Consider the following 22,652-nt stretch of genomic DNA (forward strand, 5'->3'; position numbering starts at 1 on the left):
TTAAAGAGACTGTGACTGAAAGCTGTAGAGCATCAACTGCACAAATATTAATTAGACTGCACTTTAAATAAGTTTTTTATTTGCTTGTCTGTTTTTGGTGTATACTAAGTAATATGAATGATTGTGTTTGGCAAATATAAAAGCACATTTTTTAATTTGCTGTAACTTCAACTAAACAGTCCTTATTGACTACATTTCCCAGAAGCCCTTGCGGCGCATATTTGAGGCCTACGTCACGTACTTTCCTAGCTTCCGGTGGAAGTGTAAATGGATACATGACACAGTTGTTTGGGGGAAAGCTATCTTCTGGAAAACCGTTGACGACCACAAAACTACCAACGGGATTTGAACGTCGTACCGGCTGACGGTCCCGTGTGCAGTCGGCCGCGATGGAGGCTGTCCCCCGGATGCCGATGATCTGGCTGGACCTGAAGGAGGCTGGGGAGTTCCAGCTTAGTCCGTCCGTAAGGCAGGTGAGCTGGGTGGGGAATGGAGCAACAGGGCTGAGGTCCAAAGTCAACCAAACAAGGATTATGGACGAGTGGATAACCCGAGCAAGTAGCTATCATTAGCCCACAGTTCAAGCACTGAGTTGTCGCTGTCTGTCGGGGATAAGAGAATTTTCCAGAAAGGGGAGCTTGCCAGCTAGCTGGCAAATCCCCCTGACCACCGCCTTTTGTTTGCTAACGTTAGCTCGCTGCTTGCTAGCTAATTAGAAGCTAGCAGCTGATTTTGAAGTTTCGAATCAGCCTTCAGCTCAGTGGCAAACTACTGAGTGAGAAAACAACCACTACTATAACAACTACTCACTTGGTAAAGACAAATGTAGACATTTGTAAAACAGCGAAGACAGGCTCCAACTGGGCCAGTCACACCTGAAAATAATAACAGTGATCTCATTGTCACATGTACCTGGGTGAGCTCAGCAGCTTCCCTGCCCACAGGAATGGGGACTTATGAACCTATCAGCCTGGCTAATAAGTAAACACAGGGCCTATGTATGATTTGTACGTGATCATGTTATAGTTAAATCTACAAGAAAACGTTATGAAACTGTCACCAAGTTACACCTGTTCAACTACTTATCTCTTACCTGAATTAGAAGATAGCAGGTGTTCAGTTGGTTTCCTGATATGTATAGTACATGTTAAACACAGCCATATAAAATAAAACTCATGTTTATTGAAATTTAAAGAAATAACCATATATGTAAGGAAGATAAGTAAAATACAGAAAGAAATGTAGATGCTGAATTATGTTTTAGACGTTACAACTCTTGATGTAGTGCTTTTGAATCTGTCTTTGGAGAGAACACCATTTATGTGCGCTTTTGAAGTGAGCAAAAGTAAAGTCTGAGCTTTCTTTTCATATTTTACGACAGTTTGAAGTCGGCAGGGCAGACCAGAGAGTGATATTTAAAAGGGATTTCACGGTTGACCTGTTGAATTTCAAAACACAGATTTGCATAATTTGGCAGGCAGATTTCTTTCAATTGGTATTACAGCACTGAAAAAGATGCCTTACTTCCTTGCTAGCATGTCTAATATCTACAGGAAAGAGAATATAGATCACTGGAATGCTTCTTACAGTTCATTCCGAGTCATCTTTATCTGGTGACCCATTTTCCAACTTCTTCCTGACGCAGATAATTAAAAAAAAACAAAACAAACAGCACTAAAGCGATACAGATCTTTGCCCTCCTGAGTGATGTGTAATTCATTTCAGTAACGGATCGTCCGCCCCAACACCTTCATTCAGAAATGCATTAAAAAAACAACAACACTGTACAGTTTTACTAGCAAATGTCTTTAACTGACTATTTACCTCAAAACAGATACTTTAATGCTTAACCTGTAGTATAGTGGCAGAAGTAGTTTTCATTTTAACTGCTTGATCTAGGTTCAGGTATATTATGTCTCAGACCACAACTTAAAAATATATCTAAATGACCCAGTTTCCGTTTCCTGTACCCTCGAACAAGAGGGTATAGGAAACACAGCACGTATTTGGCTTGAGGAAATGAAAACAAAACAATCTCTGTCTTAATGCTGTGTCATTGTGCATCTTTCCAGTGGCCTTGTAACATTCCTGCTTCCATGACTGAATTATAAAATGAAAAAGGGACCGGTAAAAGAATGAGTGTGCCGTCCTGGCTGTTCACCTCCTCAACTGACAATAAGGATCTTGCTGCTTATTATAGTGGCGATAGGGATAGCCTTGGCAAAGCATGTTGGGAGACAGCCTGTAAGAGATTCTTAACTCTTGGCTTATGCTGAAGACTAAAGATTAGCAGAGTGCTTAATTAGCTGCAGTTTAAAGTCTTTTGAATTGATTGTCCAGACTTCTTTGTCAGCGGTTATCCTGACTATCAGATGATGTTAAATTTGATTCTGCTGTCAACACCGAAGCTATAAAATGAATAATTTTAGTGTCTGCTTTTTTTGTAAACAATGAAGGGATTGAATTTTATGCAACACATTCACCTACTTGTTGCCTCTGTTCCTTCTCCTCTAGTTCATCTTGAAGAACTATGGAGAGAATCCAGACAACTACAATGAACAGCTGAAGAAGCTGGAGACTCTGCGACAGGTGGGCACTGTGTGAAACATCGCTGACACAACAGAAATATTGTCTGCTCTGATCTCAGTGCCTCTCATTTATCTCATTAAGTGCACTGCTGTTAATGCTGTAGATGAATGTAGTGAAACCTATTGTCAGCCATCAGCTTCTAATTAGATGTGCCACTTTAATCAAATTCCTTATATGCAAGTCTCACTACTTGGCAGTCATTATGCCCTTGGACAGTTTTTTCAGCTAATCAGCCCAGTTTCCAATTTAAATGATTGGTAGAAGCCCTGAACTGCGGTTTCAATGGTTGCTGGGACATGAAAACTGCATGTATAGAATCAACGGTTTCATCTGACTAAAAACTGCTTCAGCAGCTTAAGTGACATGTCTTCCTTATAAAATCTCTGCTTTAATACAACAAGCAAAGAAGCAAATGTTCCTTAGTTCCAACTTTAGTGCATTCCCACGTGTGACTACTAAAAATGCAGCAGGATATGTCAAAAGTGGCGATTTGACTGTTTATACAAGCTTGGGATGCTTTGGTTAGGGAATTAATGCACTGTTTTGATAATTGCATAGTTTCTGTTAGTTTTTAAAGCATAGTGGCATGAATAGTGACAAAATGCCACACAGTGTATGAGGCAGAAATGCTTTTCATTTTAAATGATAGATATGACTTTGAAGCAAGTATAATGTGTGAAAAACGTATATAATTATTATAAAAATATATCTAACTCATCAGCAGTTCTTTCCTGTACCCCAGAACGAAAGGCAGCACAACCCATATTTGACTTCAGTGAGAGGAATGGCTGCTTCTGTTTGTCATACAGTACTGTGCAAAATGTTTAGGTATATCCAAAAGTGAGGATTCTTTTAGGGCTCTTTGTCGTGTATGATTCTGGCTGTATGCTGCAAAATGAATTTTGGAAACATCAAATGCCTCACTGCTTGATTGAAACACGATAATGTTATTTTTTTTGGAAGTCACTACCATCAGCTTTGCATAGTTGTGGTTTGTCCCCAATTGTATTATGTCATAGGTTGATTAACTAATTGAAGATACAAAAATATGATGAACTACTAATGAAAACTGTTTACACAGAGTTGACACACATCACTTGAAGACATTCAAAGTCTGTCCTGACAAGCTGATGTGCGTCAACTTTCAAACCACCATAGGAAGCAGTGGGTTTTAGGGTTTTGACACGACACCTGCTGAAGTGCTCTGAAGTCTATGATGTCACATGATATAAACAAATTAAATCATCGTACAACAACAAGCCTTTTTGTTTGCCAGTGCTCAGAGTAATTTAATAGAATGTAACCTGAAGACACAGTGCTCTGTTTTTTCTGTGGTTGTATGCACAATGCCATATTAAGGAAGGCTTCCTGGATCATGTTTTTCTGTACTTCAACGTTCTTCACCAAGCAACACCTGTCAGAGCCATGCAGCACCTCCTTTTTGCATTATGGCAACTTGACAGAAAGTTGATTTATATATATATATATATATATATATATATATATTTTCTGTCTGTGCCTGTTTCATTTGGTGTGTTTCTACCTCTCCATTATTGTCAGGCCCTGGATGTTTAGATAGGTTTGTAGGTGAGACGTTAGGGAAACATAAACATACTGATCAAGCATAACATTATGACTACCTGCCTAATATTGTGTTGGTCCCCTTTATGCTGCTAAAACTCCACTGACCCAGTGGAGCATGGACATAGAACTTCTGGGGATGTAATGTGGCAGCTAATTCTGTGGGTTACATAGTGGGACATACTTAGATCAGGCTTCTCCTGTCACATTTGGATGAGATGAAAGGAAGCCTGCATCTTGTGCTTCGCACAGAACTCTTTCTATGATGCGATAAAGTTGATTTCATCATATGTAAGAATGTGCATGCATCTTTTTCTTTTCCATTTGCTGGGGGACTGACAGATGGCAGATGGTTGAAACCAAACATTCAGGCAAACAGCTGAATATCTGCTGCGTTTTATACTCACTGCTCATGTTTGCCAGGTTCTGCATCTAGTCATAAATCAAGTCCAAATGACGCTCTTAAAAAAGAGCTCACGGTGTGTTTGCAGAAGTCATGATTTTGTAGCTACAGGGGTAAAGAACAGCTGATTGAACACAACAGAAACACGCCATTTGTCTGTTTTGCAGAGCGCAGTGAATGTGACGAGGGATTTCGAGGGATGCAGCACACTGAGGAAGTACTTCGGCCAGCTGCATTACCTCCAGAGCCGTGTGCCCATGGGAGCAGGCCAGGAGGCTGCGGTGCCCATCTCATGGTAGGAACACTCTCAAATGCATGGAAGCTAATCCTGCTACAGTCTGTGCTACTGAGCTCCAGAGGTCTGAAGCTTGTTTTAGGTTTGTGATCACTGCAGTTTGCTCTGGATAGGGTTAGATAACCAGTCAGTGTCTTACCTCATGTAGTGCAACACATCTCCTTCGTATGTAGTTGATCAGGTTGCTGATTGTGGCAGTGTTGGTCCACTCCTCTTTAATGGCTGTGCAAAAGTTGCTGGATATTGGCAGGAACTGGAACACGCTGTCGTATATGCCGATCCACGGCATCCCAAATATGCGCAATGGGTGACATGTCTGGTGAGTATGCTGGCCATGCAAGAACTGGGATGTTTTCAACTTCCAGGAATTGTGTACAAATCCTCGCAACATGGGGCCGTGCTTTATAAAGCTGCAACATGAGGTGATGGTCATGGATGAAGCACAGCAATGGGCCTCAGGATCTCGTCACGTTATCTCTGTGCATTCAAAGTGCCATCAATATAATGCACTTGGGTTCGTTGCACATAACATACACCTGCCCAAACCACAACCCCACCGCCACCATGGGCCTCTCGATTCACAACTTTGACATCAGGTCCTGCACAGTGAAACCAGGATTCCAGTGCCAGGTGCTGACTGGGTGGCTGGTGTCAGATGATTTTGGGCAGTGAACATGCTGGATGTGGAGGTCCTGGGCTGGTGTGGTTACATGTGGTCTGCGGTTGTGAGGCTGATTGGATGTACTGCCACATTCTTTAGACGCCTTTGGAGACGGCTTATGGTAGAGAAATGAACATTTAATACATGGGCAACAGCTCTGGTGGATATTCCTGCAGTCAGCATGCCAAATACATGCCCCCTCAAAACTTAGGTCTGTGGCATTGTGCTGTGTGATAGAATTGCACATTTTGGAGTGGCCTTTAATTGTGGCCAGCCTAAGGCACACCTGTGAAGCAGGAATCCTGCTGTCTAATCAGCATCTTGATATGCCACACCTGTGAGATGGACAGAATCTCTCGGCAAAGGAGAAGTGCTCACTATCACAGATTTAGACAGATTTGTGAACAATATTTGAGAGAAATAGACCTTTTATGTACATAGAAAAAGTCTTAGATCTTTGAGTTCAGCTTTTGAAAAATGCGAGCAAAAACAAAAGTGTTGTGTTTATATTTTTGTTGCATACATTAACACACATAAATCCATACAGTTATATAGATATACCTGAAGTTAAATCAGGATAACTAATGTTGCCAAAAAAAAAAAATTCAAAGGAAAAAGAAGATAAATGAAATTTCACCAGCCAACCCCACTCTTGTCATTTTACTGCTTTGTTATTGAAGGGGAGGGATTGCTCATTTTGGTTTAAATGTGAAAGCTTTATCTCAATAGTGTATCTTAATCTTTCTAAGTTAATTGTGTTTGCAAGCCACATTTTTATAGCAGGGACTTCTTTCTTTTTTCAGTACATGATAAGCAACTTCTTTGCATTGATATGACTGTAGGATATAAAATATTAGTGGGTATTGCTTAATTTCATGACACCTTTAGATATTTGCAGGATAATAAGGAGTTCTGGTTCTAAATGTATTTGTAGTATTTCAGATTTTTGAAAATAGAAATCCAGTAGGTCAGAACTGTGAGATATAGAGCAGAAATGTGGTGTGGTGTATCATATGCTGATTCTATTACTAATTCAGAAATATAATGAATGACATTGTTTACATGAAAGACTCTATGGGATTTAACTGTTTTTCCATCATTTTCCATCATATATTGACTTGCTTTTTTCTGATCTTGTTCAGGACTGAAATTTTCTCTGGAAAAACAGTCACCCATGATGACATCAGCTATGAGCAAGCATGCATCCTCTACAATCTCGGTGAGTAAAGCTACGTACAGTAATCTATGCTTTTGTTCAGTTTGTTTCTAGACACTTGAATTCTTTTAATCTACTGACTTTGATCAATCTTTTGGTTCTAATGAGGAGTTACAATTTTCTGTGTAAATTAAAAGAAAAAACTTACCACCTACCACTTCAATTCATGAATGTAGTTATTTTTTGGTCAAAAGCCATATAAGTGACTAGTAGTTTTTTGAATATAAAATATTCTTGGTGCTGATATTTCTTAAGCATAGGTTTCCAGGGGTAATTGTCCAATTTTTTTAAGAAACTCTCCAGGTCTTGCGTCTCATTGTTTTTTTTTTTGTGTTTTTTTTTAAGAAATTCATTCAGGCTCACTATATACTTCTGTAGTGTACTATGCAACATGCTACACAGTTACAATATAGCTTAAAGCAATAAATAACGCAACCAATGACCCTTACAATAAATGTTCAATCTGAGCATGTTAGTATTACATACTGTTTTGAGATAAACCTTAAAAATGTGAGTCCATTTTTGAAAACCCCCAGTTATTTCCTATTTTTTCCCTACTGTGCTTTATCATACAACAAAAATGCACTGAGATAGTGTACAAAGCATTCTGAACACTTACTTCCCGCGAGGAAAAATACAGAGAAATGCTGACTGTAGTAAAATAAAGTGGCCAGTATTTGCTGAATGTGAACAGCAAAACCTGCAAATCCCTCCAATGCTATCTGTGGATTCTTCTCTAGGGGCCCTGCACTCTATGTTGGGAGCCATGGATAACAGGGTATCTGAAGAAGTAAGACACACACACTAACACACAGACACAGACACACACACAGGCACAGAATACACTCTGATAATAACTGTGTTTGTTCGAGCACAGGGGATGAAGGTGTCGTGCACTCACTTCCAGTGCTCAGCAGGAGCTTTCTCCTACCTGAGAGACCATTTCAGCCACAACTTCAGCGTGGACATGAGTCACCAGATTCTCAACCTCAACATCAACCTTATGCTGGTAGGTTACACACATGCATGCACACACACATGCACAAAAAGAAGCGTGTCTCATCAACCTGTCTGCCTCCCAGGGCCAGGCTCAGGAGTGTCTTCTGGAGAAGTCCATGTTGGACAATCGCAAGAGTTTCCTGGTTGCCCGCATCAGTGCTCAGGTTGACTTCTTATCTTTAAACATTCAATGTATTTAATTCTATCATAAAAAGCACTTCAAATATAAAAAGCCAATAACTGTGGCTGTCGTTCTACAGGTGGTGGATTACTATAAAGAGGCCTGCAGGGCTCTGGAGAACTCAGAGACGGCCTCGATGTTGGGAAAGATCCAGAAAGACTGGAAGAAACTGGTTCAGATGAAGATCTACTACTTTGCCTCTATCGCACATGTGAGTGTCTTATGGGAGAGAGTGGTTTTGTGTTTGCAAGTGATAATTCAATGCATGTGTGGACTTGTTTGTGTTTTCATATTTGATTAGTCAGATGCATGCGCAAACACCTTGGCACTTAGTCTCATTGTTTTTCTCTGTCAACAGCTTCATATGGGAAAACAGGCAGAGGAGCAGCAGAAGTACGGAGAGCGGGTAGGAACAAAAATCAGATACATTTCCATCTGTCAGGGTGCTGTGTGTTTGATTTGTGCAGTCAATCTTTGCTGTATTGTTGCTGACAGTAGTAAACAAACCTCTTCATGGATTTGTGACAAATGATGCTGACTCAATTTATTTGTGTAATATTTGAGAAATTCGCACGATTTGAATGCCAGTTACTGCTGAACTACCTCATATCAACTCAGTTCAAAACTACATTTGCCAGACAAACAAATGAAAATCAGAAACAAATTTGCATAAAACCACCAGAGAAATTACGTTTGTCACCTCAGGCTTCTACCTTGAAGCTGAGTATTTCTTTGAACAATGTTTTCCAATTGACCACCTTAAAGCAATACTTTAGCATTTTTCTCAAATATGCTTTTTTTTTCGTGTCTGTACTCTAAATATGAAGTTAGCACCAGCAGGCCATTAGCTTAAGACTGTAAATGGGGAACTAATGTGGTTCGGTCAAACTGTAAAAAAAAAAAAAAAATCTGCCATTTTCCTGACTTTGTACTAAGCTAGGTTAACTAGCTGATATGTACAGATAACGCCAAGGATTGGTACACGATGTCACGGTCAGACAGAGCAGCTTCTGTCTGCTACTTGTGTCTCTATATGGTGGAGGCGTCAACCACTGATCCTTTTCTTTTTAGACTGCACTTAAAGCTTTGCTGTGCTTGTCACTTCAGAAATGCTAGGTAAAGATGCAGCTTGTGTGGAAATTACAGCCTTGCTTGATCCATTAAGGAAAATAACTGAGAAATGTACCATAGTTAAACTTGTAAGACAACTACTTACAGCTATGCTACTGCTAGTGTATTTATCTGGTCTTCTACATTCTCATGCTTGCAATTATTCAGACAAATGCCCCCTAATAAGCCTTTTCTGACTTCCCAGGAAATCACGAAACTTGTTTTTTCTTTAGAACTTATTACATGTAATATTATCAATAATTTCTTTTGTTTCTTTTGCGCTACTTTGAGTTTTAACTCAAAGTAGCGCGACACTGGTGAAATTTTAGTTTCACCTTTCAGAAATGTTGCAGCAAAATAGGTTATTTTAAAACCCCAATAATGAGGGGAACTCATTGATGCTAGTTCTGGGTTTACTAATTAGCTTTGTTTAGTCATGGTAAATTAGTTTTCCATCAGCTAAATTACTCAAATGCTCTATTTCCCACAGCTGGCTTACCTCCAGAGCTCCTTGGACAAACTCAATGAAGCTATTAAGTTAGCCAAGGTAAAATGCTTGTCTCTTACATGATCATTTTACTGTCAGTATTACCTGTCTTGGTGTTTGTGTTCCCATTGTTTGACAAAACTAAACTCCTGTTTGTTTTTTTCTGATACAACCAGGGTCAACCGGACAGTGTGCAGGAGGCCTTAAGATTCACCATGGATGTTATCGGTGGAAAGTGAGCATTGAGTCTTATGGACCAATTGTCACTTACGTGTTGTTTCAGTAGTATATATATATTTTATAAATCTCCAGAGTAAATTAACCTTGTTATTCTTTGAACCTACAGGTTTAATTCTGCCAAAAAGGACAACGACTTCATCTATCATGAAACAGTTCCTTCTCTGGAGACTTTAGCCTCGGTCAAAGGTAACAGGAAGCCTCAGTATGTTCCAGCATTCTGTCAGTAAATGAGTGCATGCAATGCTGGCTTGTATTTTGTTGCACAAGGATCTCAACTGGTTAGAGATTTGGTGACTGATAGCATATGATTTGCATCATTTTCTTACTCGCCAAACCTTTCAGTGATCCCTCATGCCCTGTAAATGGGAGTACTGTCACCCTGAATTTCTTTTGTTGCAGGCTGAAGATAATCACTCTGCTGATTTGCAGTGACCCGTCTACTTGTCCCTGTAAAGGGACTAAGACTTAAAAAAAAATTATTAAATATTAATTAAAAATATTCATATGTGAGAAGCATTTAGGCAACTTCTTTTGTAGAATAGTTCAAAAGATTCAGTAACACAAAATGTTTTTATTTGTGTTGGTTTACTAATTTGTCAGCTATTCGTAGTAATCACTTCTGATGTTATTGGGCTGCCTTACATACAAAATTAAATACCCAAACTGACTACAATTTGTTGCAGACTGTACTATAAAGACAAAGCAGCATTTTTTTTATAATTATATCCTCTCCTTTGTGTTATTGCATTAATTAGACCAGTCTTATGTGTTGGTGTGCCAGCTAAACCTCTCTTTGCCTTTCTAGGTGCTCCACTGGTAAAAGCTCTGCCAGTCAACCCCACTGACCCCTCTGTCACTGGACCAGACCTGTTTGCCAAATTGGTGCCCATGGCTGCCCATGAAGCCTCTTCTCTGTACAGGTAGGCACCATTAGAGGATGTGAAGGTCATATTAGAAAACGTCAAAAATAAATCTTTAGTAAGCTTTATGTGTTACTAAAGTTTAATCATGTCTGTGGTTATGTTTTTTTTTTTTCTAGTGAGGAGAAGGCCAAGCTGCTGAGGGATGTCATGACAAAGATTGAGAGCAAGAATGAAACACTAGAGTGAGTGTGCATGAGGAGCTGAAACTGGTCACAGCTGTGTGTCCATTAAATTAGGGTGTTTTCTAAATTCCTATTTAAGGGCATTTCTGTCAGCACCCACTAGCCAGTGCTGTTAGCTTGGCATGAAGCACAACTGAGGTCATTTTTTCAACAACAACAACACTTAGAGTTTATATAAAAAGAATACAACTATTACAGTAATGATAGGATTATTTTTTCAAGATGCTGCTCCATTATAAACCAGTTGGTCTCATTTCCTCCTGCAGGCAGTTCATGGATTCTCTGGGTTTGGAGCCGGAGTCTGTCGACAACCTGGACATGTACAGCCACATCCCGCCAGTCCTGATGGAGAAATGTGCTGCTCTTAGTGTCCGTCCTGACACCGTCAAGAGCCTCATTCAGTCCATGCAGGGTTTGTGTCGAACATAAACACACATACAGCAGACTAACTTTTGTTAAACTGTGAGTGCTGTAGCTACTGAGAAAAAAACCCTAATTTTAAAGGTTGGAATTGTTTTTCCTAACTATGACAGCTAAAGCTGAACACTGTCAGTAAACTTACGTATTCATTTTGACATAATTGTCCGAGTTAAAAAAATCAACTATGAATTGAGAGGTATTACTTTTAACATCGGATCTTCTGTAATAAATACATGATAAACATCTTTTCCATAGTAGAAATGTTGCAATTTTTATTTGTTTGAAGAGAGAATTTCCAGGAAGAACAGGCCCTATGACAATCTCAGATCTTTCTGTTATTCCTTTTAATATCCATATGTAATATACAGATGAAATTCCATGTCAAAAGTAGAAAACCAAATTTAAGCTTAGTTTATAAATACAAATAAACTTAATATTCAGACTTTTAAGTATCTTAGCAGATGCGCTCATGCCCACATTTGTAATGGTTTAGACAAGCCTGCATGTACAATTTCCAACATGCATATTTTCCACCTCACGCTAAAAGAATTGTGTAGTCTGTTTTTACTGTGCTTTTATGATGTATAATGTTGTTTATGCGGCACTTTGGCGTGTGCTTTTTTAAAAATAATCCCTGTCACATCTTTGCCTGTGCAGTGCTCTCGGGTGTCTTCACCGATGTCGAGTCTTCACTGAAGGAGATCAGAGACGTCCTAGAGGCAGATGAAGCAGGGGAGCGAGCCCTCCAGGAGGCTGGTGGCCCCGCTGCAGGCGACGTGCATCCTGGTGTGCAGAGCCAAGCGCTGGCTGAGATACGAAGAGACCTGGAGAAGTACATGGAGGCTCACGAAAAGGCCAGTTTCACCAATACGGAGCTGCACCGAGCCATGAACCTGCACATCAGCAATCTGCGTCTGCTGGGCGGCCCACTGGAAAGTCTGAGAGAGGCCCTGCCGCGACCACAGCTCAGTGAAGGTAAGGGTGTGTTTGATCATGAGGGTGTGTGTGTAGTTTAGCCAGGTTTAGTAGAATGTGTGAAATACTTCATTGAGTTTTTACATTTTCGAACTTAACCAGGCAATTGTTTTGTCCATATTAAAATGTCAGGCTCCATGAAATTATTATTTCTCACAAGTCAAGGTGATGTCATCAGATTTTTCATTTTGTCAAACCAGAAGCCTAAAACATCAAAGGCATTTAGTTAACTATCACGAGAGAAAAAAGGAACAGATTGTTACAAACAAGAAGCTGGATCATAGTCTTGTGTACCATTTTTGCTTGAAAGGATTAAGTATCTAAATAGCTAATATCTAAATAATTAATCAGTTAGTCCACTAATGGTTCTTAACTAACTCAAGTACAGGAAAGAAGGTTCATTTCCATAATTCATAATGAATTAATTATCCATACCTACTTTATCACAGAGGCCTGGACATTGTTGGAAAGAGAATGATAGAACATGTCATTTATACTATTTGTGAGGGGAAACAATGTCTGCTACATTGTGTTATAAATTGTATGCATATATTATGAATTTGTAGATTAGCATGGAAACTGAATGTATCGGCACACTGAATATGACTTTGGTCAGTAAAGTGTGTGTGTGTGTGTGTGTGTGTGTGTGTGTGTGTGTGTGTGTGTGTGTGTGTGTGTGTGTGTGTGTGTGTGTGTGTGTGTGTGTGTGTGTGTGTGTGTGTGTGTGTGTGTGTGTGTGTGTGTGTGTGTGTGTGTGTAGAGGAAGTTGCAGGGTTGCAGTGCATGAAGCGGATCCTAGGGAAGGTACAGGAGATGAGGGAACAGAGAGGCTCTTTGGAAAAACAGCTCCGTGACCTCATCCAGCAGGATGACATCACCTCCACCCTCGTCACCACAGAGAGAGCAGACATGAAGGTATTTGGCCACACACCTTTTTGCAAGTACATGGAAACATCCACATTGTAGCTTGAAAAAGTGCAAGAGAAAAAAGTAAAATGTTTCAAGTATGGAATGTTTTAAATGTTATGATTCTTTTTAAAACGATTTGCTGAATGGTATGTGCTAGACCTCTAACTAACCTTTGTCTTTCTAGCGTATATTTGAAGAGCAGTTGAAGAAGTACGAGCAGGTGAAGGTGTATATTGACCAGAACCTTGCAGCACAAGAAAACATCTTAAAAGCCCTGACTGAGGCCAACGTTCAGTACGCCTCTGTCCGTAAAGGCCTGAGCCAGACTGAGCAGCAGTGGAACAGCACTGTTCAGGGACTGGTGGGCTCATATGAAGCCTACGAGGACCTGATGAAGAAATCACAAGAAGGGAAAGAGTTCTACGATGACCTGGAGGCCAAAGCATCACGTTTGCTGGAGAGAGCCAAGGCCCTGTGTGACACGAGGACAGAAGAAAGGAAGCCTGTCTTGGAAAAGTAAGGAATGCATTGTAACAGAAGATGCCTTTTTTTAAGCTGCAGTGATTCACTGGTTTATCAGCATAAGCATGTCTTAAGGGGCTTTATATAATTTTTTTCCACCTATTTCAACTATATGTTCTTAAGCTACGTCTCCACTTGGCAAAGCTGCTCCTTCTTATATTGTGGCTCCAGTTTTGGATTTGTCAAAAAATCAAAATGCCAAAATAGAAGTACATAAAATAGATATGTTGTTTTTTTTCTGTTTGACCTCCAAAAAGAAAGAGATGATTATTTAAATTGTTTAGCAGAGATAACTTCCTACATTTCTCCATAATTTCCCTGTGTTCATGATGAAAGTTTATTTTTTTACACTACCATTTTTTCATGTTGTGCCCTTCCTCTCCTTTGTCCTCTCCTCAGAGAGACCCAGAAGAAACCCCCTGCACGGCCTACAGCAGCAAAGCCGTCCCTTAAGCCCAAAACTTCAGATGTCGACTCTGCCTGTTCTAGCCTAGATGACCCAGAGTTGGCCCAGCTTAGTGCTGCCATTTTGGCCTTGGGAGGTGACCTGCCTGAGGACCTCCGCAGCCTCCCTCCTGACATTCCGTCTCTCCCTACCCCTGCAGCTCGTCTGCAAGGTCCTGAAGCCTTCATCCCACCTGGTCCTAACATGGGTGGTAGCTCCTCTCTGCCTTGGCCTGGTGCTCCAGCTGCTGCTCTTCCTCGCTTCCCTGCCAACCTGCCACCTCCAGAGCTCCTGGCACGGATAGCTCAGTTTCCTACTTCAGGGGCTATAGCAACACAGGGACCCCTGCCACACGGCCCACTCCCTCAGATGCCTCCACAGAGGCCTCCACACATGCCAAACCAAGCTGTGGTGTCTGGTTATCATCCACCCCCTCCTCAAGCTTCCCAACCTGGCCCGGTTGCCCCTACCCCAGTCCGACCCTCGACCACCACTGTTGACAGCATCCAGGCCCCTATCCCCAGCTACACCCCTACACCGCACCACCCTGTCCCACCTGCAGTCTCAACTAGCTACACCTTACCACCACAGATGAGGGCTTACCCCCAGTTTATACCCCAACCAGGAGTTCCTATTCAAGGCCCAGGCCAAGCTCAACCCCAATCACAGCAACAGAAACACCCACAGCAGTACCCCCAACCCATTGGACAGCCACTCCCTCAGGGGTACCAGCCTGGACCAAGGGCCGTTCCAGGCCCTCACCCTCCTCTGCAGACACAGCAAGCCTACCCACATGGATATATGCCCCCTCAGCCTGGTATTCCTCCCCAGTTCCAGCAACGATTCCCAGGTCAGCTGCAGCCACATCAACAAAATGGCTTTCAGCCTCAGATGCCCCAAGGCTACCAGACTCCACAGGGCTATGTGCCACAGCAGCACCCTCAGATGATGCCAGGCTCTATTCCAAGGCCACCTCAGGTTCAGATGCCACCTGCACACTCACCAACACCCCCAACTTCTCAACCAACACCCCCTGTATCTCAGCCCTACCTGCCACATCCCAGCCAACAGATGCCTCCTGGACACCCTCACCAACACATGTTGCCACAACAGCAACAAATCTCAATGCCCCCTGGTGCCCAGCAGATTCCACCACACCCACAAATGCAGATACCAGGTGGTCCCAGAGCTCAGATGCCCCCCACAAATCAGACAATGCCTCCAGTTTCACAGAACTACATGCCCCCCACTAGCCAGCCCATTCACCCTACCCTACACCCTCAGATGCCTCCTGCCTCACAGCCTCATATGGTCCCTGGTCCTCAAGTCCACCTTCAAAGGGGCCCTATGCCCCAAATGCCCCCTAGTGCACTACCCCCACAGCATCACCCCCACCCTGGACAGTCTCCTATACCAAATATGCCCCAGCAGCCCATGCGTATGCCCAGCCAACCACAGTCTCAGCCCCCTCATTCTGGGGGAGTGTGCTACCCTGGAGGGGCTCCAATGATGCCTCAGCAGCCCCTGGCACCGCAGCCTGCAGCTCCCCAACAACCTCAGGCACCTCTTCCTTTGACCCATCCGCAGCCTTCCTCTATGTATCCTTCAGCTCCAGGACCCAGTGTACCTCCAAGTGCCCCACAGCAACCCACTGCCATAGGCCCACACGGTCCACATGCCCCCCCTGCTCAGCACATGATTCAGCCCTCTCCTGGAGGCCCTGCAGCAGGTCAACCACCCAATACCATCCCACCTTCTCCTTCACCTTCCCCCTCCCCATCTCCTTCTCCAGGTCCTGCCTCTCTGGTACTGAACCCCCAGCAGAGACCTACACCAGCTCCCACCCCTGGAGGCACAGCCCCACCCCCACTTCCCTCTCCTTCTGCTGTTTCTCCCTCCACATCACTGTTTCAACGGCAGAACTCAAGCACAGATGATCTCCTCTCCTCGAGCCCAGAGAGCCAACCTGGAGGCACCAAGGCCCCTACAAATGTCCTCCAACCCACCAAAGCTGACCCTCAGGATGGGGAGCGTCGAAAGAAGAGCTCCCAGGGAGTTCTCCTGATCCAGGGTGACCCATACCAAGCTCCAGAGCGTGTCGCTCGCCTTCACGGTGAACTAGAACGTTACAGATCCCAGGTTGATTCTCTGGAGCACCCCTCAGAGAGTGAGGGGGGCCTGTCTGTGCTGGATGCCCGCTGGAAAGAGCTACAAGACCAGCAGGAGAAGGACGCCCGCCAACTCTCTATTGCTATCGCCCGCTGCTACACCATGAAGAACCGTCACCAAGATGTAATGCCCTATGACCTCAACCGGGTGGTGCTGCAGTCAGGGAAAGATGACTATATCAATGCCAGCTATGTGGAAGACTTGTCACCATACTGCCCACGCCTTATTGCCACACAGGCTCCGCTCACCGGCACAGCAGCAGACTTCTGGCTGATGGTGTATGAGCAGAAGGTGTCACTGATAGTCATGCTGGTTTCAGAGCAGGAGCTGGAAAAGGTACTGACTTTAATTTAAACTGTGATTAACATGGAAGTCATTAAAACAGCATGTGGTGTGCAGCTGAAGAAAATTCAAATGTATTTTTTATTGCTATTGAGCATTGGGCTTTTAAGTTTGTATTTCAGAGGGGAGGTAACAGTTTAATATGTTTTATTTCATTTTAGTTAAGAAATGTGTGGGATACACATTATTAAGGTTGTCTAAAAACTAAATGATATTTTCTCATTTTTATCTCTGTTGTTGCCAGTGTTTAATGTTCTTCCCAATTTCTCCCAGGGAAAAGTTCTGCGCTACTTCCCAACAGAGCGTGGCCAGCTGCTCTCTCAGGGACCAATCACACTCAGCCTAACCACACAGAAGATGACACCGACGCATGTGGAGCGCATGATCAGTCTGCAGTACCGTGACCAAAGCCTGAAGCGCACTGTTGTCCATCTCCAGTTTACCTCCTGGCCAGAGCTGTAAGTCATCTTTTTCTTGTAAAAATGTAAATTAGTTTTCAAGGACAAAGTCTTGCTGAAGGACTTTATCATTCAAACAAGTAGTCACATTGAGGACTTCCACTCTGACAAGTCATTAATTCGTTGAATCTCATAGGGGTCTTCCGGACAGCAAGAGCAATCTGCTGCGATTCATCCAGGAGGTTCATGGTCACTACCTCCACCAGAGGCCCTTACACACTCCTGTTGTGGTGCACTGCAGGTGAATGTATTTCTGTAGCTGTCCTTTTTGTTTCTTCATAGGCAGTGTAGCAGTTGATGAGCGAGTTTACCGGTTTTTAATCAGCCTGTGCTCTTTCTGTCTCAGCTCGGGTGTTGGACGCACCGGCGCCTTCTGTCTGCTGTACGCAGCACTGCAGGAGCTAGAGGCGGGTAATGGGATCCCTGACCTTCCACTGCTGGTGAAGAAGATGAGACAACAAAGGAAGAACATGCTACAGGAAAAGGTCAGACACACCTTTTGTGTAGTTGAGTTGGGGCTTCATATTTACTCCTCCAAGAAACGCGGTGGAGTTATGTGATGATCGGCGTACGTTAGTCTGTGAATCCGTCTGTCTGTCCGTGTGCAACATTACTCAAAAACGGGCTCACGAATTTGGATGAAAATTTCAGGGGCAGTCAGAAATGACACAAGGACCACCTCAGTAAATTTTGACAGGGATGCTGCTTATAGTCTGGATCGACGGCTTTGTTGAGGATTTTCCATTGTGAAAAAAAGCTGCCAGCACAGCGTTGCTGTAACCATGACAACAAGGGAACACTGTCAGTTACCTGCTGACAATCACATGATTGCAATCCTACTACAAACTGGCTGTGATTTATCAGTTGGACATTATACAAGGAACAAACAATCAAACTGTCGGGTGTAATTCCCGCTGTCCGCTACATATTTAGGCCACGCAATGTAGCAAACCCCAGCCAGACAATGGTGAAGCTCCTGATGTTTCACAAAGCCTCTATTTACGTTCAGCCGTCAACCTTATTTTGAACACAAATTCATCTTTCTGCCCTTCACTCCTTTCTCCCGCAAACACCGTAAGACCTTGTCCTCGCTAGCTCCTTCTAAGTTTAAACACATCTTTTGCTAGACAGCAACAGCGTGGAACTGTTTTCTTTCATCTTTACATGAATTTTCTGACTTTTCGGCAGTGTCTTCATTATGTCAAGAAACCGCTTGTTAGATAATCACTTCCTGTGCCACTGGAATGGTGACAAAATAAAAGCCCATAACATTAGAAATATGCCTTCAAAATTAAAGCATGGAGGGAACGGTTATTTTAACACAAGCAAAGCAAAGTCTTGCCAAAAGTGCCAAGAGACCTTTACAAGAGTAATTTACATGCAATTTCGTATCCATACATAACATGCACATGCATAGCACATGCCTGTGCTCAGCACATATTTTTAAAAAAAATATTTCATCCATTGGAAATGATGCGTCAACTGAACAGCCTTGGTGGAGTGCTGCGCTCTGAGTGCTTTTCTAGCAGTTTAGTATGTTGTCCAAAATGTCACTAAAATGTCATAGTTTAGTATGTCGTCCAAAATGTGGAAAAGATGTCATGGCTCAATCGGTAGAGTGGCCGTCTTGCAACCGGAGGGTCACCGGTTCAATCCTTGGCCTGGAGAGCTAATGTTGAGGTGTCCCTGAGCAAGATGCTGAACCCCTAACTGCTCCTGATGAGCTGTGGTTAGTGCCTTGCATGGCAGCTTCCAGTATGTAATAGCAATTTCGTGGTACTCTGTATAATGACAATAAAGACCTTCTTCTTCTAGTTTAGAATGTCGTCCAAAATGTGACCAAAACATCACATTAGCGCTTGTTAGATAAGCACATTCTGTGCTGCTGGAATAGTGACAAAATAAAAACCGTTAATATTAAAAAAATACTCTTTCAAAATAAAAGCATGGAGGGAACGGTTCTTTTAACACGAGCAAAACAAAGGCTTGCCAAAAGTGATAAACTGTAAGAGTAATATATAATATTAAATATTTCATTTGTCAGAAATGATACGTCCATTGAGCAGTTGATTAATGTCATACACAAGTTTCAAGCTGCCCGACTTGTGCAGGTAGCAGCAAGGAGTAACTGTTTATTGCACAAATTTAACCCAGCATTTTAGATCAGGTCAGATCAAAATGTTGTTAAAATCCATTAGAGAATGAGACCTTGTTACAGCCTAATATATTTCTGGACAAGCTCCTCCTTTTCCCTTGTGGCTCCTCCATGGTTATCAACCTACCCGAACTTGTGCATTGTCAGAAAAGAGGAGACACTGTCACTGCTATCTGAGATCTCCACACTATGTGTCAAATGGATAATTAAGTTTACCTCGAAAGATATATTCGCTTTATGACCTCATAATTCATACTAACTTGGGAAACACATTCACTGCTACTAATGGTTTTCTTTTGTTGGAAGTCAGAAATTCTCTGCTTCTTGTTTTTATTGCCAGACAAATGAATGTGTCCTAAATATTGAGAAGGACGTATCCTCTCCATCCATCCTGAAATCTACGCCTGTGTGCTTTTAAGAGTTTGACATCTTAAGATTTACTGACTATACTGATTCTCACGATAAGAATAATAAGTTTTGAAAAAGTGTCTATTGTGGCTCCACTCTGTTATTCATGCTGATAAAAGAGGTGCATTGTCTCAGAGAAATCCTGCATAGTGCAGCTTTAAAACCTGAATGTAAATGTTACAGAAATGGCAGCATACATTTTTAAATTTCCATAGCAAAGGAAGAACATTATGAACTGAACCAGAGTACTGACTAAACCTCAAGATGAACAGATTTTGAGGAATAAAAAAAAATGAATTATTAATATTCTCTTCTGTGTTTGTTTCCAGCTCCATCTGAAGTTTTGCTATGAGGCTGTGTTGAAACACGCGGAGCAGGTTCTTCAGCGCCACGGCATCACGACCGCCACCTGCAGCAAGAACACCAACTCTGCAGCCACAAAGGTTTGACTCTACTCTCATGCAAAACTTTCTTCTGTTGTTCAAGTAAATCAGCTAGTGTTGGCAGCTTTAGATTCACCAACCTATGTAGGTGACTTTTAGTGTGTTAGGTCGAGAACTTAACTGACCCTCAGTGTCTTTAGATCCACTGCATCTCTGTTGAATGTTTAGGCAGCTCTCAGCTACATATATCATTAAAAATCCTATAGTTGGAGCTGGACAGTATAGCCCCTTTCAGATATAAGATATGTAACAAGTGATGGCCTTTTGTCTTTCAACTATTTTCACATTAATGTTCTTCACAGCTTCATTCAGACATACCTATGACGGAGTATGCAGAATAATAAGCTAATAAACAAAACACAACTTTTAAATAAGCTTATCAAATTGTCAAAATAACTAATTAAGAGTTTATGATTTTACATCGAGGATTTTGCCCATGAGTGATGATATTTGCCCAGTAATACAGTAGCTTCTAATGTGTTTTCAGTATTACTGGGGACCTCCTGTGGACAGATGTCATCGCATCTAAAACTCGCTGAAGCAATAGTTCCAATCTACCCTTACAAAACATTCACAAATTGCTTTCCATTTACACTTTCTCTAAAAAAAAAAAAAAAAAGACAGACCTGCTGAATTTTGGTTCACTTACATGTTTTAAAGTCCATATATGCACTGTTTAAAATATACCCGAAGGTAGCAAAATATCTAAAACAGATGTCAAGGTAGTTTTTTTTTTTTTTCCCAGTGATCTGAGCCTCAGACAAAACTGCATTCACTTCCGCTATGTTGTAAATTTCTTGAGTCAGAAATCTGAGATTGTCATGTCAAAAGCTTGAAAAGAAAAAAGCCAGAGCTCTGCATCACATGTTGAAAATGTCTGCTGTTAGAAGCAATTAGAAGTGCCATAGAGTTTTACTCTTCGAATCCTGCTTCCTGGTAGCTCCAATCTGTTTCATCAGTTTTCTTGGCTTTAATATTGTGTTTGTTTACATTTGCACACCTGACTGTTACAAAGGAATTCTACGAGTTCTGGTCAGAAGAGGTACCACAATTACTAGCAGTAGAAGTATTATTACAGCAGTACGTAGAAGCACCTTCATTTCCATGCATCCCCTCTGTTTATCCTGACACCTCTCTTTTCTGAACGTTCCCTGCAGCCTTACTCGAGACAGGAATCCCAACAGGATATCGTCCTCGGCGGCGACATGCCCATCAGCTCCATCCAAGCCACCATCGCTAAACTCAGCATCCGCCCGCCCAGCGCCACAGACCCAGCCATGGAGGCCGGCGCTCACTATGGCCTGGAGGAGCAGGTCGGCGCTTTCTTGCCTCCTCTCGACTCGCTGGGTGACATACAGTCGTTCCAAGACCCCTGTCCTGCCTCAGATCCACAGCCCCCCTCCACTTTCAGCCCGCCTTTCACCTCCCCCACCCACTCCCCTCCACCTCCCAACGGCCTGGATGCCATCTCCCCCTCTTCCCCACCAGCACCCAACCACCAGCCAGTCCCAGATGCTGCACCCAGCCTGCCTCCCGCTTCCTCCGCACCGGCTCCGTCGTCTCTGGAGCTTCTGGCCTCGCTCACGCCTGAAGCCTTCTCCATGGACGGCGGAGGTCGAGGGAAGCAGCGGGTGACCAAGCAGAGCTTCCTGCAGCCAGCGGAAGGACAGGGTCTCCACGGGACTCGAGGGGAAGAAGGGGACGACCCGCTCAGTAGCCTGGACCCCCTTTGGAGCCTCAACAAGCAGTGAGAGGAGTCCACAGATCGCTGCCTTTCTCTCACTTTACCGCCAGGCGTCAGCAAAGGCCGACCGTTCTTTCTAATCCTGCTTTTAATAAAAAGACACACACAGAATCCTGGGACTGTTGGAGAAATTTTACAGGTGTTGATTACCAAGACGTGCCTGGTGGCAGACGGTAGGGGTTCAGTTTTGAAGTTGGGTGTATTTCCACTGCTTTCGGGCGTGAGTCCTGAAACACAAACACACTTGCTTCTCCTTCCATTACTGGTGGTTTCTGGGATCAGATCACTATGCACCTGTCTGTATTCCTTTATCTGTTCTGTTGCTCTCTGCTGCTTTTTTCTTTGTATGACCACGGTGGATGGAAGCACTTCTGCACTTCCAGGCACCACATCTGGGCCCAAAAAGAAAAAAAAAAAAAATCCCAGCATGCACTCCACTTTCACAGCCCCCTCTACAAGCGGGCGTCAAGGCATCACTGTGGTGTGACAGTGCTTGGCTGTTCCCTTCTGCACTGGTCTGTGATAGATTTAACGGCTGGTGGGCCAGAGGAGATGGGTGGAGCTATGTTAAAGACAGGACGCCTCCCAGCTCAATCACTGTGTGTAGCTCAATCGTCATGATAACACAGAGCAGCATACAAATCAGCACGTCTTAACAAGTTGATTACTTTTCTTTGTAACACTGTAAATATATTAAGCAAAGTTAGACTATTCCAAAAATTGTTCCTCTGGAAAAAAAAGCACTAATCATTCATTATTGTAAAAATATAAAATAAATCCAGTAAGACCGACAAC

General features: G+C 42.7%; 1 protein-coding gene across 1 annotated transcript; it reads left to right on the top strand.

The window, feature by feature from the left end:
- The first annotated feature begins 234 nt into the window (after positions 1 to 234).
- Positions 235 to 22,651, top strand: ptpn23a (protein tyrosine phosphatase, non-receptor type 23, a). The gene is made up of 24 exons (XM_022204990.2): positions 235 to 473; positions 2,515 to 2,589; positions 4,741 to 4,868; positions 6,672 to 6,748; positions 7,486 to 7,535; positions 7,623 to 7,754; positions 7,828 to 7,908; positions 8,005 to 8,136; positions 8,284 to 8,331; positions 9,526 to 9,582; positions 9,699 to 9,757; positions 9,869 to 9,948; positions 10,568 to 10,682; positions 10,802 to 10,867; positions 11,134 to 11,279; positions 11,945 to 12,262; positions 13,023 to 13,177; positions 13,356 to 13,687; positions 14,093 to 16,643; positions 16,923 to 17,107; positions 17,244 to 17,348; positions 17,454 to 17,592; positions 20,000 to 20,113; positions 21,271 to 22,651. Exons 1-24 carry the CDS (start codon positions 390 to 392, stop codon positions 21,862 to 21,864), a joined length of 5,823 nt encoding a protein of 1,940 aa, XP_022060682.2. The 5' UTR covers positions 235 to 389; the 3' UTR covers positions 21,865 to 22,651.
- Position 22,652: the final 1 nt, after the last annotated feature.

This window comes from Acanthochromis polyacanthus, chromosome 12 (genome assembly GCF_021347895.1).
Source record: "Acanthochromis polyacanthus isolate Apoly-LR-REF ecotype Palm Island chromosome 12, KAUST_Apoly_ChrSc, whole genome shotgun sequence".
In the NCBI taxonomy this organism is placed as follows: domain Eukaryota; kingdom Metazoa; phylum Chordata; class Actinopteri; family Pomacentridae; genus Acanthochromis; species Acanthochromis polyacanthus.

Coding starts and splice junctions, on each gene's coding strand:
- ptpn23a (XM_022204990.2), top strand. CDS start 390: ATGGAGGCTGTCCCCCGGATGCCGATGATCTGGCTGGACCTGAAGGAG. Junction 17,593..19,999: donor AGAACATGCTACAGGAAAAG/GTCAGACACACC, acceptor GTTTGTTTCCAG/CTCCATCTGAAGTTTTGCTA. Junction 20,114..21,270: donor CCAACTCTGCAGCCACAAAG/GTTTGACTCTAC, acceptor CGTTCCCTGCAG/CCTTACTCGAGACAGGAATC.